Genomic DNA, 12,343 nt, shown 5'->3' with positions numbered 1-12,343 from the left:
AATTAGAGAGTTTGGATAATTAGAACTATGTTGATGGGAGCCTTGATGGAGGATGGTTGATGCAGGTATATGTAAGCGTGGCCATGCCCGGTACGAAGTCCGAGATGCACCAGTCCATCTTTCCGGGACGAAGTCCTGACCGGTCGACATGCCGTATTCGTGATAAACCGCTTAAATAACGGCTACTGGTATAAATGTTTGGATCGTTTATCCAAGCGTGGCGTATATCGTTCGTCGCGATCGTTGTCTCTAAATCCTCCGAGCCCTAACCTCCACGCATTACCTACGGTATCATCCTACCATCCCAACAACAGAATGGCCACCCTCAGTCAAGAACAACTCACATTCTTCCACGAGAATGGCTATCTCAAACTCACAGCCGCAGAACACGGCCTCGTAACACCCACCCAGCTGCAGCAGTGGACACACGAGGTCCGCACCTGGCCACTCGAGAAGGGCAAATGGATGCCCTATTTCGAAGTCACTGCGGACGGAACACGCCAGCTCATGCGCACAGAGAAGTTCGTCGACTACCACGACCAGTTCCGCGATCTTGTCTGTGGTGACGGACTAGGTGGGATACTGGCGCAGTTGGCGGGACAGGTTAGCCTTCTTTATCCTATGCTATCCTATATCCTACATACATGAACATGCTGTATTAACAGTGTTAGGAATCAACCCTCTTCAAAGATAAAATCAACTACAAACTCCCCAACGGAAACGGCTTCCTCGCACACGTCGACTACCACGCCTACAGCCACATCGGCGAGATCCAACATCTCACAGCCAACATCGCCATCGACCCCGCCACCCTCGCAAACGGCTGTCTCGAAGTCGTCCCGGGGTCTCATCGCATGCAGATCGAGTTTGCGGAGGGCGGCCGGATCGCGCCCGCATGGGAGAGTACACAGGTCTGGGTCCCTGTGCCGCTGGAGCCTGGCGATATCTTGTTCTTTGGGAGTATGCTGGCGCATCGGTCGAATAGTAACCAGACGGATAAGAGCAGGAGTAGTCTTTATGCGACTTTTTATATGAAGGGGGATGGGGAGGGGTTGAGGGATGTTTATTATGAACATCGGAGGAGGGCGTTTCCGCCTGATCATGGTATTCTTCTTCTTTTCTCTCTCTTTTAACAGGTACTATATGCTAATGCTGCTACAGAACGAGACGCGAATATGGATTATGGAGACGGATGGAAACAGTATGGCTTTGCAGCGCCGTTCTCGAAGGATGATGCAGCAAAGACAGCATGATATTCAGTATAATACCTCTGCAGTTTACGAAAGTATTAAACAATAAAAGTCCCAATCCGAGGCCCAAAGTACTCCCCCTCAGACAGCTGCAGTCTCGTACACTCACCACTGGCCTCACACCCACCTGCACTCTCCGGCTGATTCCCAATCCAATGCACATCAGCGCCATGATAACTGACTGCAAAGAAAATAACCACCGCCGCAATCGCAATCCCCGTCGAAAACGCCGCCGAGAGCACATAGTTATACTTGGACCAGAACGCCAGATACCTCCTCCGTAAATAGCTCCAGGAGATCCAGCCCGGCAGTACAGCAGGCCACAAGTAGCCCAGGTTATAAGGGGACCAGGTATGTCCGCCGCTGAATAGAACAACGGGGTGGATCCTCGTGATCCAGTGGGTTCTGGGCAGTTTGCGGGTGGCGTAGTAGTAGATTATAGGGAAGAGAAGACCAGCTGGAAATGCGGCGAGGAGGGCCGTGTATTGTGCGCCGGCGCCGAAGACCCTACGCCCGCCGAGAGACCCGAATAGGACCGCTGCTGTGAAGTAGGATTGCAGGCCTGGGCAGGTGAATCTGTTCTTCTGGTTTGCTTCGCAGAGGTCGGGGATACGCGTGATTTGGAAGTTCATGACGCCGGTGCACACGAGGGCGGATACGATTGCTGTAAAAGCAAGTCAGAGTGTCTGCAATATATACCAAGTAAAGAAATAAAGAATAAAGTACGTACTTGCAGCAACCTGACACCAGAAGGTCTGACGCGGGGGGATCTTGAGATAGTGGCCGAGTTTCAAATCATTAGCGAAACTGAGGGCGTGCGCTGTAGTCACGTATCCAAAGCCCTTGAAGAAGTTCATCTGGACGAGTATCTCAGTCACTGGGCTTAGAGCACTGTATTATTCAAGAACACGATAACTTACCGATAAGGCATTCCCAGGCTGCCACGCTCCTCCAATAAACTCGGCCAGTACATTATACTCGACCTCGATACCTGTCGTGGCGTAGATAATCCCAGTGGGAATTACAAAAACCAAAGCCAATGCGACACCAAAGAACACGACGCCGACGTTGGTGTAGGTTGGCCAGGCTGCTACGGCGGCAACTCCCAGCCCTACTGCGACGACCTGAAATATGGTGAGCTTTGTCTATCTGAAACTCTGTTGGGAAGTACATACGTTTAGGATTAGGTACCACCACTCCGGGGCCTCGCGGTAAGTACTCATGAGTCGGCTGTGGATATCTTGGAAGTCATTCCGGTTGCTGCCTCTACTGAACGATCTCACCAGGGACTTGAACCCCAGCTTTATGTCTTGACGGTGGTAGACGATCGCGTAGGACACAACAGCACTATATACGGCAAAGAAGAAGACGCTAAGTAAAGACCATGGTCAGTTCAGAACATCTTTGTATCCTACCATGGGGGCCATACTAGTAAACAATGGACGCAGCGGTGATGTACACCGGGCTGTAGCTCAGATATTTCTCCGTGTCAAGAAGCCCCCGCTCATCTAGTATCGCCGAGACATTGTATTCAGAGGCATTGTTGGCGAACATGTTGTTGGTGTTGATTGGCAGATACCCTGTATTATACGCGTTCGTCCAGTATATAGCCACCAGGACTAACCCCCCAAGCAACGCACCAGCGAACATGTTCGCCGTGACGTGGAAAGGAACGATCAGCGGGTCGACGTGATAAGTGGCAATGTTCCAGTCGAATGTAGGGATCGGATTAAAGCCCAGGCCCTTTTTAAGGCCGGTGATCGCAGTCAGTGTGAAATTGTTTGGTGCAATCCAGGCAAGCCAGTTGAAGAGCGAGACGGCCGAGACGATATGCTCGGGGAACCAGAACCAAACGAACATGCAAGCAAATGCGAGCAGGAAGAACTTGTAGCGGGACATGCTGTACAGTCTTTTGAAGGGACCGAGGACAGTGGGGCTGTCATCTGCAAGATTTAACTGACTGTTCTTGATCGTAACCTGGGAATCATAGTCTATAACTGCTGAATACGTACCATTCTGAAGAGACTGGTTCAGGGCCACGGTGACAAGCGAACGAGGCCAGATACAGAACGAGGGATAGACCAAGAATCGTCGAGCCAGTCCAGCAAGCCCAAAGCCCATCAAATTCATGGAGAGCTGCACAGTTAGACATATATCAGCCGGTAAAGACATACGGCAGTACTCACAGAGATGCAAACCTGGAACCCAAAAGAGCTAGCAAAAGGTCTGTTGAAATACTTCCTCATCCACGTCGTGAAGATGATATACCGCGAATGAGGCAAACTCGTCGCCACATTCGCCATAATCGAGACGAGCATATGTTCCTTCTGCGTAAACTTGCCAGGGTTGAGTTTAAGACGTGCACCAAAGACCGCGAACTCGCCCACAGGCAGCCATTTCTCCCAGGCTTTACCTAGTGGAAACGACAAGAGCTGCACAACCGCAGCATCCAGTCGGATTGTCGGCTGGCGGACGGAGAAGAGCTGGTTGACGAAGCTCAGCAGCACGACGAACAAGAGGCCGATTGTCCACGCGCGGATCGTGCCAGCTGGGGTGGAAGTGTCGTCCTTGTTGCTGACAACAGCTCGCACTTCGGCATAGGGCGAGTCGTCTGTGAGAAGGCAGACCTCCACCTTGATGTCGGAGATGAGCTCTGCATGTGCATCGGGATTATGGAAAAGATCCGTGTGGTTTACAAAAGCTTGAAGACGGACGATTGCCTCGGGGTTGAAATTAGGGTCTTGTTCATGGAAATCGAGAATGCGCTTGGCTCGCTATATGGACTTGTCAGATATGACTGGACCGGTCTCATGGCATATGAACTTACACTCGCAGCATCCTCTAGGCTGATAGCCTTGCTGCTCTCCCTGGCCTCTAGGAACTCCTCCAGGCTACATCCGAGAACCTTTGCCTTTTCCTGTATCTCGTCTTCGGCATGTCCATGGTCCAAAGCGAGTCCGTTTGTTGAAGTGACCGAGGCGTGCTTTTCGTCGAATGGGCCCATTTTTCTTTATTTGCTTTTCTTTCTGCTGCCATCCAGCAGGCTGGGGTCGACGAGAATTTGTATCTTGCTGTGTAGTGCTTTATAGAAATTACGTGCTCTGGCACTACTCGGTCTACAAAGAAAGACGTGCTTATAGTGCAAATTACGTTGCTGGCCCGGCCCTTGGCAGTGGAGTAGGTGGAACCTGACTTGGCAAGCTCCAGGGCTGCACAGTGAATATTAATTTGTACTTCCAGGGATGTTGACAGAGTTGTCTGTAGAGGATCTCGGTCAGAGGCAGTAGACACGCTGAGTTCAGGAACCCGTGAGGAGCAGTCCGAGCAGAGCCCTGATAGACAAGCCGGCTACGAATCCACTCCAAATTTATTTCTTTATTGACTCGGAATTAGGAATGTGGCCTGGAATGTGGAATGTGCATTAGGAGCACTTAGCGTCGCACCACCACTGGCCTCACACCCGTTTCGAGTCTGCGCACGATATCACGCCGAGTAGCCCTGAACCCTTAGGTTTACGTGTTAATGGAGAAAGTCTCTATTCACCAACTATCGATCGCTCTTCCCAGACTTGAAATCCCGTTTCTATGAGCAGCGAATACAGAAATTGACGCTGCAAGCCGGTACTATTGTAAAGAGCAGTGACCGTAGCCACGGTGGTCCACATACTCCTGCCACCATGGGGTCTCCCGACGATGCTCTGGATCCTCCACCAGTGGATCACTGAGCAGAACGCCGGCGATACCATGCAGAGTTGCCTCGTTTTCCGGGACGATCTTGTGACATGGCGACATTTTAATGTAGAGCTTTGAACCATCCATACAGGCGTAAATGAACCTGTAATGCTGGGGGCCGACAAGGGAAACCATGATGACCTAGTCCAGCCGGACGATTAGTTAGTTTGTAGAAATACACGTAAGGGATCAGCATCAAAAATATATAGCATACTGGAAATCTCTTCTCATTCTTGAACACCAGTTCCCGTTCATCATCTGGCATAGGGTTGCCATCTACTGACTGCTCCACGTCACCAACCAGGATAGCATTTTCATCAAAGATAGCAGGCTGGTACGCTCGGCAGCGCATAGCCGTGACAATAGTTGTAAGCTCACCCAGGCATATAGAGTTATCCTTGCCGTTGCAAGACTGCGCGCCTAGTAGAATAAGGTGAGGATAGCGAGTAGTACCGATAGGCGTTTGTGCCCCGTATTCGTAGATATACGTTTCCCATTGAATGTCGATGGACGGGCCGGACCTCTGGAGCCCGCATGTTTCTGTATTTAACGCGTGGGGGTCTCTGAATTGTATGTTAAAAGGGAGCCGCAACAGTGATCGGAGGGTATATACGCAACAGCTCCGATTCCGCAGAACGAGGCAAGATTTGGGACACCGAGTGGGAGCTGACGAGGGTACCCTCCCATGACCCAGTTGTCGATGTAGTGTGCCACAGAGCATCCCCGGTAAAAGGGTGGCCGTTCCTGACTGAAGACACTCTCTAGCCGAACCACAGGTGAGGGGTCAGGCTCTGGGATGCCTGCCTCCTCTGCGTGTGTGAAAAACTCATCCTTGAGATCAATAGGATGATCCATGATGATAGTAGAAGAGTGGGATTCAAAAAGAAAAGGTGGTTCCATCTTGTAAGCCTCTGGTGTAGCCATGAATGAGAGGTCATCAAGAGTAAGATCAATATTATTATCAGTAAGGAACTTGGAGGGTACAATAAGATCGCTATCGAGACAACGATCTATATTCGGATCAGTCAGGCAGTACCACAGGCTGTGCAGCCTGTCGCGGAGGGTCGCGCTCGTCATTTTGGTTGTTGGCGAAACTGGGAGGACGGAGGTGAAGAGAGAAGAAGAGAAGAAGGCTTTTAAGAAGCCTGGGGGTTTAACCCATCATATGAACTTCAAAATTAATTCACCCAACCCTAATTTTGGGTTTGGTTGGTGGTGTGGTGGCTTCATTCTTGGTTACCAATAACACAAAGGTTGTAGATTTCACCAATAACACTTTGATTATATAGAGTGCAACTCGCCTGGTGTTACCTAGGGCTAACGATTAAAATGTTAGAAATGAACTTGGTCCTCTTTTAATTGACATGGAGGTCTCAATCGACATCGGATATCTCGGATCAAGGACAGCCCTTGCATAGGGCACCAGAAGATCATTCAATCAATTACCAAACATGGACCATGGTTCTAGGTATGGAAAAGAAGGGATCCTTGCTGCTGGCTTGAGGAGCTGCTGAGACAGGGTCGAGAAATATACGAATAAGACAGCTATTTTGAATGAACTAGTTGCTGCTAGACGCAGATATAGAATTGGATCGCGGGGATCTACGGGAGTACTTTACTATGTCCTCTTTACTATATCCTCCCGCAGAGATCCTGTCTATATCCGTCTTTGTTTACGATTGGTTGACTGGGATATGCCAGTGTTGAGATTCTTCTTCCGGTATTTATCTAGTTATTTACTACCTCACTTCTCTCTTTTATCTCCCAATGAATATCTGCCTCTGATTCCGCAACTGTTTAATCCTCTCCTGTAACTTCCTCGGATCCGTCTTCGTCGTGAATACGATCAGCCTAGATAGTACGTTAAAGTAAAAGGTATCTAACTCCCCCTGAGGGAGAAAGGGCCACCCAGATTACCCTCATCTGTTGATCATGTACTGAGTAACAATGGATGCCATAGAATAGTTTACTGAAAGGAATTCCGATGCTGCATATGAAAGGCAGACATGCCCTGCACATATGGACTCACCATTCACATAAACTCTCTCTAGATATTCACAGCTTATGCCATAATGTAAAACTTCTCCTTGTGTCAGACAGAGCCTTTGATTGATACAGCAAGAGCAAAGCCATTCTAATTCCTTTCACTACTTACCAACAAAGGCGCACATTATTTATTTAACCCAAACCTGCATATGCAAGCCATGTCCCTTCCCTAATCTCCAGGTTCCCCACTTGCTAGATACCAAAGACATTTATCTACTCTACCAACATGTCAGACGACAGCACGGATTCAGACATTTCAATGGCCATGTTCACCTTCAACAACCTCCTCGACTTGTACCTGTACCCCTATCGGGCAAATCACAAACCCATCAACCACTGGATTGTGATCCTCGCGCCTCCAGGCAACAGTAACTGTACATTCTACCACATCCGCGCAGCGGAAGGTCTCTTCGGCATCGAGTACATAAAGATATCCTCCCGCGAACACATCCCATTGCATTCACTCCCCATCACCGTAGGTGAAGACATGGAGCAGTATCTAATGGGTCGAATCGACAAAAGCGAGCAGGATGAGACGGTGCATGTTCTCGAGAAGTCACTAACAGAGGCCTCGGAGACTTCGATGCCGTGGACTCTGACCTTTCTGCATATGTTGGAGGAGGAAAAACTGGTCCCGCCGGGGATGTGGATCTTTTATGACAGGTTGCATGGCGAGTCGGAGACTGATTTTGCTGTGGGGGAGAAGAAGTCTGTTGCGTCTGAGAAGTTGGTTGAGAAGATGCAGGCTTTGGGCTTGGGTGCGCGAGTGTCCAAGGATGAGTTTGAGAAGTTGACGATGAGGCTTCGAAATATTAATTTATTAGCTTAGGGCTGCCATAATGATACTTTATCAGTAACTATTGTATAATCCTAATAGAAGTAATAGCCCTATCTCGATATCAAATCCAGTAGACCATCGAATATATAAATCTTTACACCCTAAACAACCGTGTAACTGTAACACTTCCACTCCTAGGATTACCCTAGAATATCAAAAAGATAGACGTCAGAGCTACCGGAGAGTTTCTCTAATATCAACCCGCAACATTTCCCATCTTCGTTTCTATGTTAAAACACCGTACAAGCGTAACCAGTGACGCGGCTTGTGAATCATGACAGAAAGATAGATAAATGCCGATTCCCTCGTCCCCTTTTCTCTAGGCTACATCAGTATATTCAATCAATAAACTTATCGATATTTCATCCAAGATGAAGCTCCCCCTTCTACCGATCATCATCTTCCCCCTTGCTACAACAGCCATGGTGACCCCCAAACTCCCAGCAGGTCTCGAGAAGAGGCAGGCCGTGAGTTATCCACCTTCTCCCTTTCTGGTACATATTGAATATTCAGCACCCATGCGCTAAATGTTTTCTCAATAGTGTGCTTCCTTGCCCTGCACCGAGAACACGGCCATCATCTGTAGCCTCCTGCAGTGCGGATCTTGTGTGGTAGGTTGCTCTGGGCGTCCTTTATCTCTAGGCTATGTGCTGATAACTACTGGGAAAGAATGGGTATTGCGCGGCTGCTTAGGTTGATTATTGATGTGTCTGCTTGGTTAGTTTATATGTTTATATCCAGTGTTGTTCTTACGACCAGCAGCTAGTGGGCACAAGAATATCATCACCTACAATGGCATTTTGCTACAGCTACCTACCTCTACCCCTGTAGTATCACTACTACGATCACTCAGCTATCTACCTGATCTACCTCTCAAAGTCCCTATCAACACCCAAATAGTAAAATGCATAAACCAATAGTCCAGTCCGTATATCGAGCAATCCAGTTCCAAAATCCACAATCTCTCGCCTCCACGAGAGAAAGCTATCGTTAGGCATCCACGGGCACACTACTCATCTCCCCCAACGGCGCAACGACCTGTTTCCTCGCGCTACGCCGCCGATAAAAGACTCTCTTCGCCCACTTCCACGCCTCAACGCCCGCGAAGAACAGCAGCGCCTCAACAAAGACAATCCCCCACTCCCACGAAATCCCCGTGTGCTTGAACACAACGTGGTTAAGCACGGGGATATACAGGATCGGGAAGATGGTAATCCAGCCCGCCATGATGGACCAGAAGAGGAATTTGTTGCGCCACACATCGTGCATCCACTGCGTGAAGTATTTCTTGCTCTCGGGCTGCATCCGGAAGAACGACAGCCGCATGTTGACCATTTCCCAGGCCAGGAAGAGCGCGAACCAGGTTAGGCAGACGAATGTTGTCGCGCGGGCGCGGAAGACAAGGTCGCATTCTGGCGAGTATTCTCGATTACACCCGGATCCTAGATCGCCGTTTCCAAAGGCCCACATGCGCAGAGAGAACGCCGAGAGACATAGCGCTGCTGTCCAGAACCCGTATACCATGATGTCGACTATGATCTCCCAGGTGAAGATGCCCTGCTTTGTCTGCGGCGGCCGGGACATGATATCCGGCGCAGCGACCTCCATGCCTAGTCCCATGTCCGGCATTCCCGAGGTGATCATGATGATCCAGAGGATTTCCACAGGAGCAAGCGGGAACACGGACTGGCCGTCGCGGTCTTTGAATGCGAGCCCGATGAGCAGCGTGCATGCCTGCGCTATGTTTTCAGCGAGCAAGTGGAGGACGAATTTCTGGATATTGTCGAAGATGCGCCGCCCTTCTTCGACGGCGTTGAGAATCGACGCGAAGTTGTCGTCTGTCAGGATAATGTCTGAGGCGTCTTTCGCGACGTCAGACCCTGCCTGGCCCATTGCGATGCCGACGTCGGCGTGCTTCAGCGAGGGCGAGTCGTTGACCCCGTCGCCGGTCATGGCTGCGAAGCGGCCGCGGCGGTGCAGGGCGTTGATCATGCGGACTTTTGTCTGTGGTGCGCAGCGCGCGATTACCAGGGGGAGGGTTGGGAGATCGTCGACCTCCTCGTCGGAGAGTTTGTCGAACTGCGCGGCCGTCATGACCATGGCGTTGGCGACATCAACACCGACAGTGGACATGTCTGCCGGGAGAATGCCTACTTGCTGGGCGATTGCCTTGGCCGTGCCTGGATGGTCTCCTGTCACCATGTGCACTGTGATACCTGCTTGGTAGCAAGCTGCAATTGACGCTGCAGTCTCCGGGCGTGGCGGGTCATACAGCCCTATAAGCCCTAAGAAGCAGAGGTCCCGTTCGATTTCGTCGCGGTTCAGATCAGAACCTTCGAGAAGTCGGCTTTGTTCGGTGTACGGCCGATGTGCCAGTGCCAGTACGCGCAGTCCCATTTTCGCCAGTTCCTCCATGTTCTGCAGAATCTGGCTGCGCATGTCGTCGGTCAAGGGGGCGGGAGAAGAAGAGCCTTCCTCCCATGCAACAGTTGTACAAGCATCGACGATTCGCTCAACGGCGCCCTTGGTAAAAACCATGCTGTGTTCCTTTTCTTGGGTCACCTTGCTGAAGATAACAGACATCCTCTTCACCGTCGAATCGAACGGAAACTCCGCCTTCTGGTGCCAAACCGCCTTCGAGCCCTTCGTCCACCGGTCTCGATTCCAGTTGAAACGAGACGCAAACACTTCAATTGCAATCTCAGTCGGTTCGCCTCTCGCGCGCCAGTCTCCTTCTTCAGATTTGAACACATGGGAGAGATTAGCCATGGATGCGACGTCGAGGAAGTCTTCCAGCGCCTTGTTTCCCTCAACCAGACCCTCTACATTCTCCGCCACAGGACCCTCCTTCTCATCATCAAAGTGCACAGGCGAGAGCGCAGTAAAAGTGACATCCCCGGTCGTCGGGTTAAACGGCTCGTTCGAGTTGCCCACAGAGTAGGTACCGCGCGAAGGGATCCAGGCCTTCTTAACGACCATCTTGCCCTGTGTCAAAGTGCCAGTCTTATCAGAACAGATATTCGTGACTGCACCCAGGGCCTCAAGCGAATCCAGCTTTCGGACAATAACATTCCGCTCAACCATCCGCTTCGTGCCCACAGCCATGGTAATCGTAAGCACAACAACCAGACACGCAGGGATCATACTCAGCCCCGTCCCCACCGCATACAGGATAACCTCGTTGTTACTAGAAAACAGATTCGCAGCCATAACGATAATAGCGAAAAGCACCGCAACGCCAAACAGGAGAATTGCTAGCTTCGACAGCTTCCGCTGCAGCGGGGTGCCCACATTCACCCCTAGGAATCGGCCCACGGCGTCCGTGCCAGTCAGTGTCCATGCCTGCAGATACCAGCGCTTCTTGGTCTCGCCATCGGGTCCGCGTTTGACGGGTCGGCGCTTGCTGTTCGTGGCGCGGAGAGCAGCGGCGATGGAGCCGATCTCTGTTGCCATGCCTGTGTTGACGACTACACCGCGTGCGCGGCCGCGGGTGACGGTGCTGGAGCTGTAGGCGATGTTGAGACGGTCTCCGGGGCCAGTGTCTTCTTTGAATGTGGAATCGCATTCTTTTTGCACGGGGAGGGATTCGCCTGTGAGTAGGGCTTCGTCGGTTTCAAAGTTAACCGCTTCAACCAGTCTATACAGTCCGTTAGATATGGTCTTTCGACAGTAATGTTCGACAGTAATGTAGGGCAGCAGACTCACCGGATATCAGCAGGAATGGTATCGCCAGTCCTCAACTCAACCATATCACCGGGAACAATATCTGTGGACGGAACCGAGAAGGTCTCTCCATCTCTGGACACAGTCCCAGTCGGCGAGCTGAGCGAATGCAGCGACTCCATGGTCTTCTCGGCCGCATACTCCTGGAAGAATCCCACCACGATATTCAGTACAATCACAGCAGCAATAACGCCGCCCTCGATCCAAGATTGGATCCCGAAACTGACCGCCATGGCCAGAATCAGCACCTATAACGACGAATTGGATCAGACTCTGGGAGCTCAAAGTTCTCTCTCTCTATCTCTCATATGCATATGCAAAGGAAGAGCTGAGGCAGGGGAGGGGGAAGGAGTAAGTGGGCCGCTTAACTAGCATCATTGCGTTGGCCACCTGGCGCACGAAGATCTTGATCAGGGACACGCCCTCGCCCTCGTCCAGCTTGTTTGGGCCGTACTGCTGCAGACGACGGGCGGCCTCGTCCTTTGTGAGGCCCTCGTCGGTTCTGGTTCCGAGTTCTTGCAGCACGAGCTCGTAGGGGAGGCAGTAGGCTGGGAGGCTGAGGGAGCCATGTCCGGGGCGGTGCCCTCCAGGGTCGGCGACCTTCTCGTGGGCCATTGAGCTGGCGACCTTTTCGTGGGCCATCGGGCTGGAAGTACGAGATTCAAACTACACGAGTAGATTGTTGCAACGAAGGGGCAATTCGAAAAGGATGGTGGAGAGAAACAGCTCGCTACGAGGGGCACCGCCAGAATTTA

At 51.1% G+C, this 12,343-nt stretch overlaps 5 protein-coding genes across 5 annotated transcripts; 2 read left to right on the top strand and 3 right to left on the bottom strand.

Annotated features, from left to right (window-relative positions):
- Positions 1–315: 315 nt before the first annotated feature.
- ASPSYDRAFT_28542 (phytanoyl-CoA dioxygenase family protein) lies at positions 316–1,253 on the top strand (the record flags this gene model as incomplete). The annotated part of the gene is made up of 3 exons (XM_040844530.1): positions 316–603; positions 672–1,104; positions 1,162–1,253. 3 exons carry the CDS (start codon positions 316–318, stop codon positions 1,251–1,253), a joined length of 813 nt encoding a protein of 270 aa, XP_040706735.1.
- A 35-nt stretch (positions 1,254–1,288) lies between these two features.
- ASPSYDRAFT_1168646 (uncharacterized protein) lies at positions 1,289–4,254 on the bottom strand (the record flags this gene model as incomplete). The annotated part of the gene is made up of 8 exons (XM_040840213.1): positions 1,289–1,914; positions 1,981–2,107; positions 2,171–2,389; positions 2,426–2,597; positions 2,680–3,186; positions 3,259–3,386; positions 3,437–4,024; positions 4,078–4,254. 8 exons carry the CDS (start codon positions 4,252–4,254, stop codon positions 1,289–1,291), a joined length of 2,544 nt encoding a protein of 847 aa, XP_040706734.1.
- Positions 4,255–4,790: 536 nt separating this feature from the next.
- Positions 4,791–6,197, bottom strand: ASPSYDRAFT_1168642 (uncharacterized protein). Its single transcript, XM_040840212.1, has 3 exons — positions 5,661–6,197; positions 5,196–5,544; positions 4,791–5,122 (listed from the first exon to the last, which is right to left on the bottom strand). Exons 1-3 carry the CDS (start codon positions 6,056–6,058, stop codon positions 4,874–4,876), a joined length of 996 nt encoding a protein of 331 aa, XP_040706733.1. The 5' UTR covers positions 6,059–6,197; the 3' UTR covers positions 4,791–4,873.
- Positions 6,198–7,253: 1,056 nt separating this feature from the next.
- ASPSYDRAFT_86576 (uncharacterized protein) lies at positions 7,254–7,856 on the top strand (the record flags this gene model as incomplete). Its single annotated transcript, XM_040851686.1, has 1 exon — positions 7,254–7,856. The coding sequence occupies one exon, from the start codon at positions 7,254–7,256 to the stop codon at positions 7,854–7,856; it is 603 nt and encodes a 200-aa protein (XP_040706732.1).
- Positions 7,857–8,855: 999 nt separating this feature from the next.
- On the bottom strand, positions 8,856–12,203 carry ASPSYDRAFT_144235 (cation-translocating P-type ATPase; the record flags this gene model as incomplete). The annotated part of the gene is made up of 4 exons (XM_040841411.1): positions 8,856–11,502; positions 11,571–11,810; positions 11,837–11,889; positions 11,958–12,203. The coding sequence occupies 4 exons, from the start codon at positions 12,201–12,203 to the stop codon at positions 8,856–8,858; spliced, it is 3,186 nt and encodes a 1,061-aa protein (XP_040706731.1).
- Between the last annotated feature and the right edge of the window lie 140 nt (positions 12,204–12,343).

This window comes from Aspergillus sydowii (assembly GCF_001890705.1).
Source record: "Aspergillus sydowii CBS 593.65 unplaced genomic scaffold ASPSYscaffold_2, whole genome shotgun sequence".
In the NCBI taxonomy this organism is placed as follows: Eukaryota; Fungi; Ascomycota; class Eurotiomycetes; order Eurotiales; family Aspergillaceae; genus Aspergillus; species Aspergillus sydowii.
This window is presented reverse-complemented; position numbering and strand designations above follow the sequence as displayed.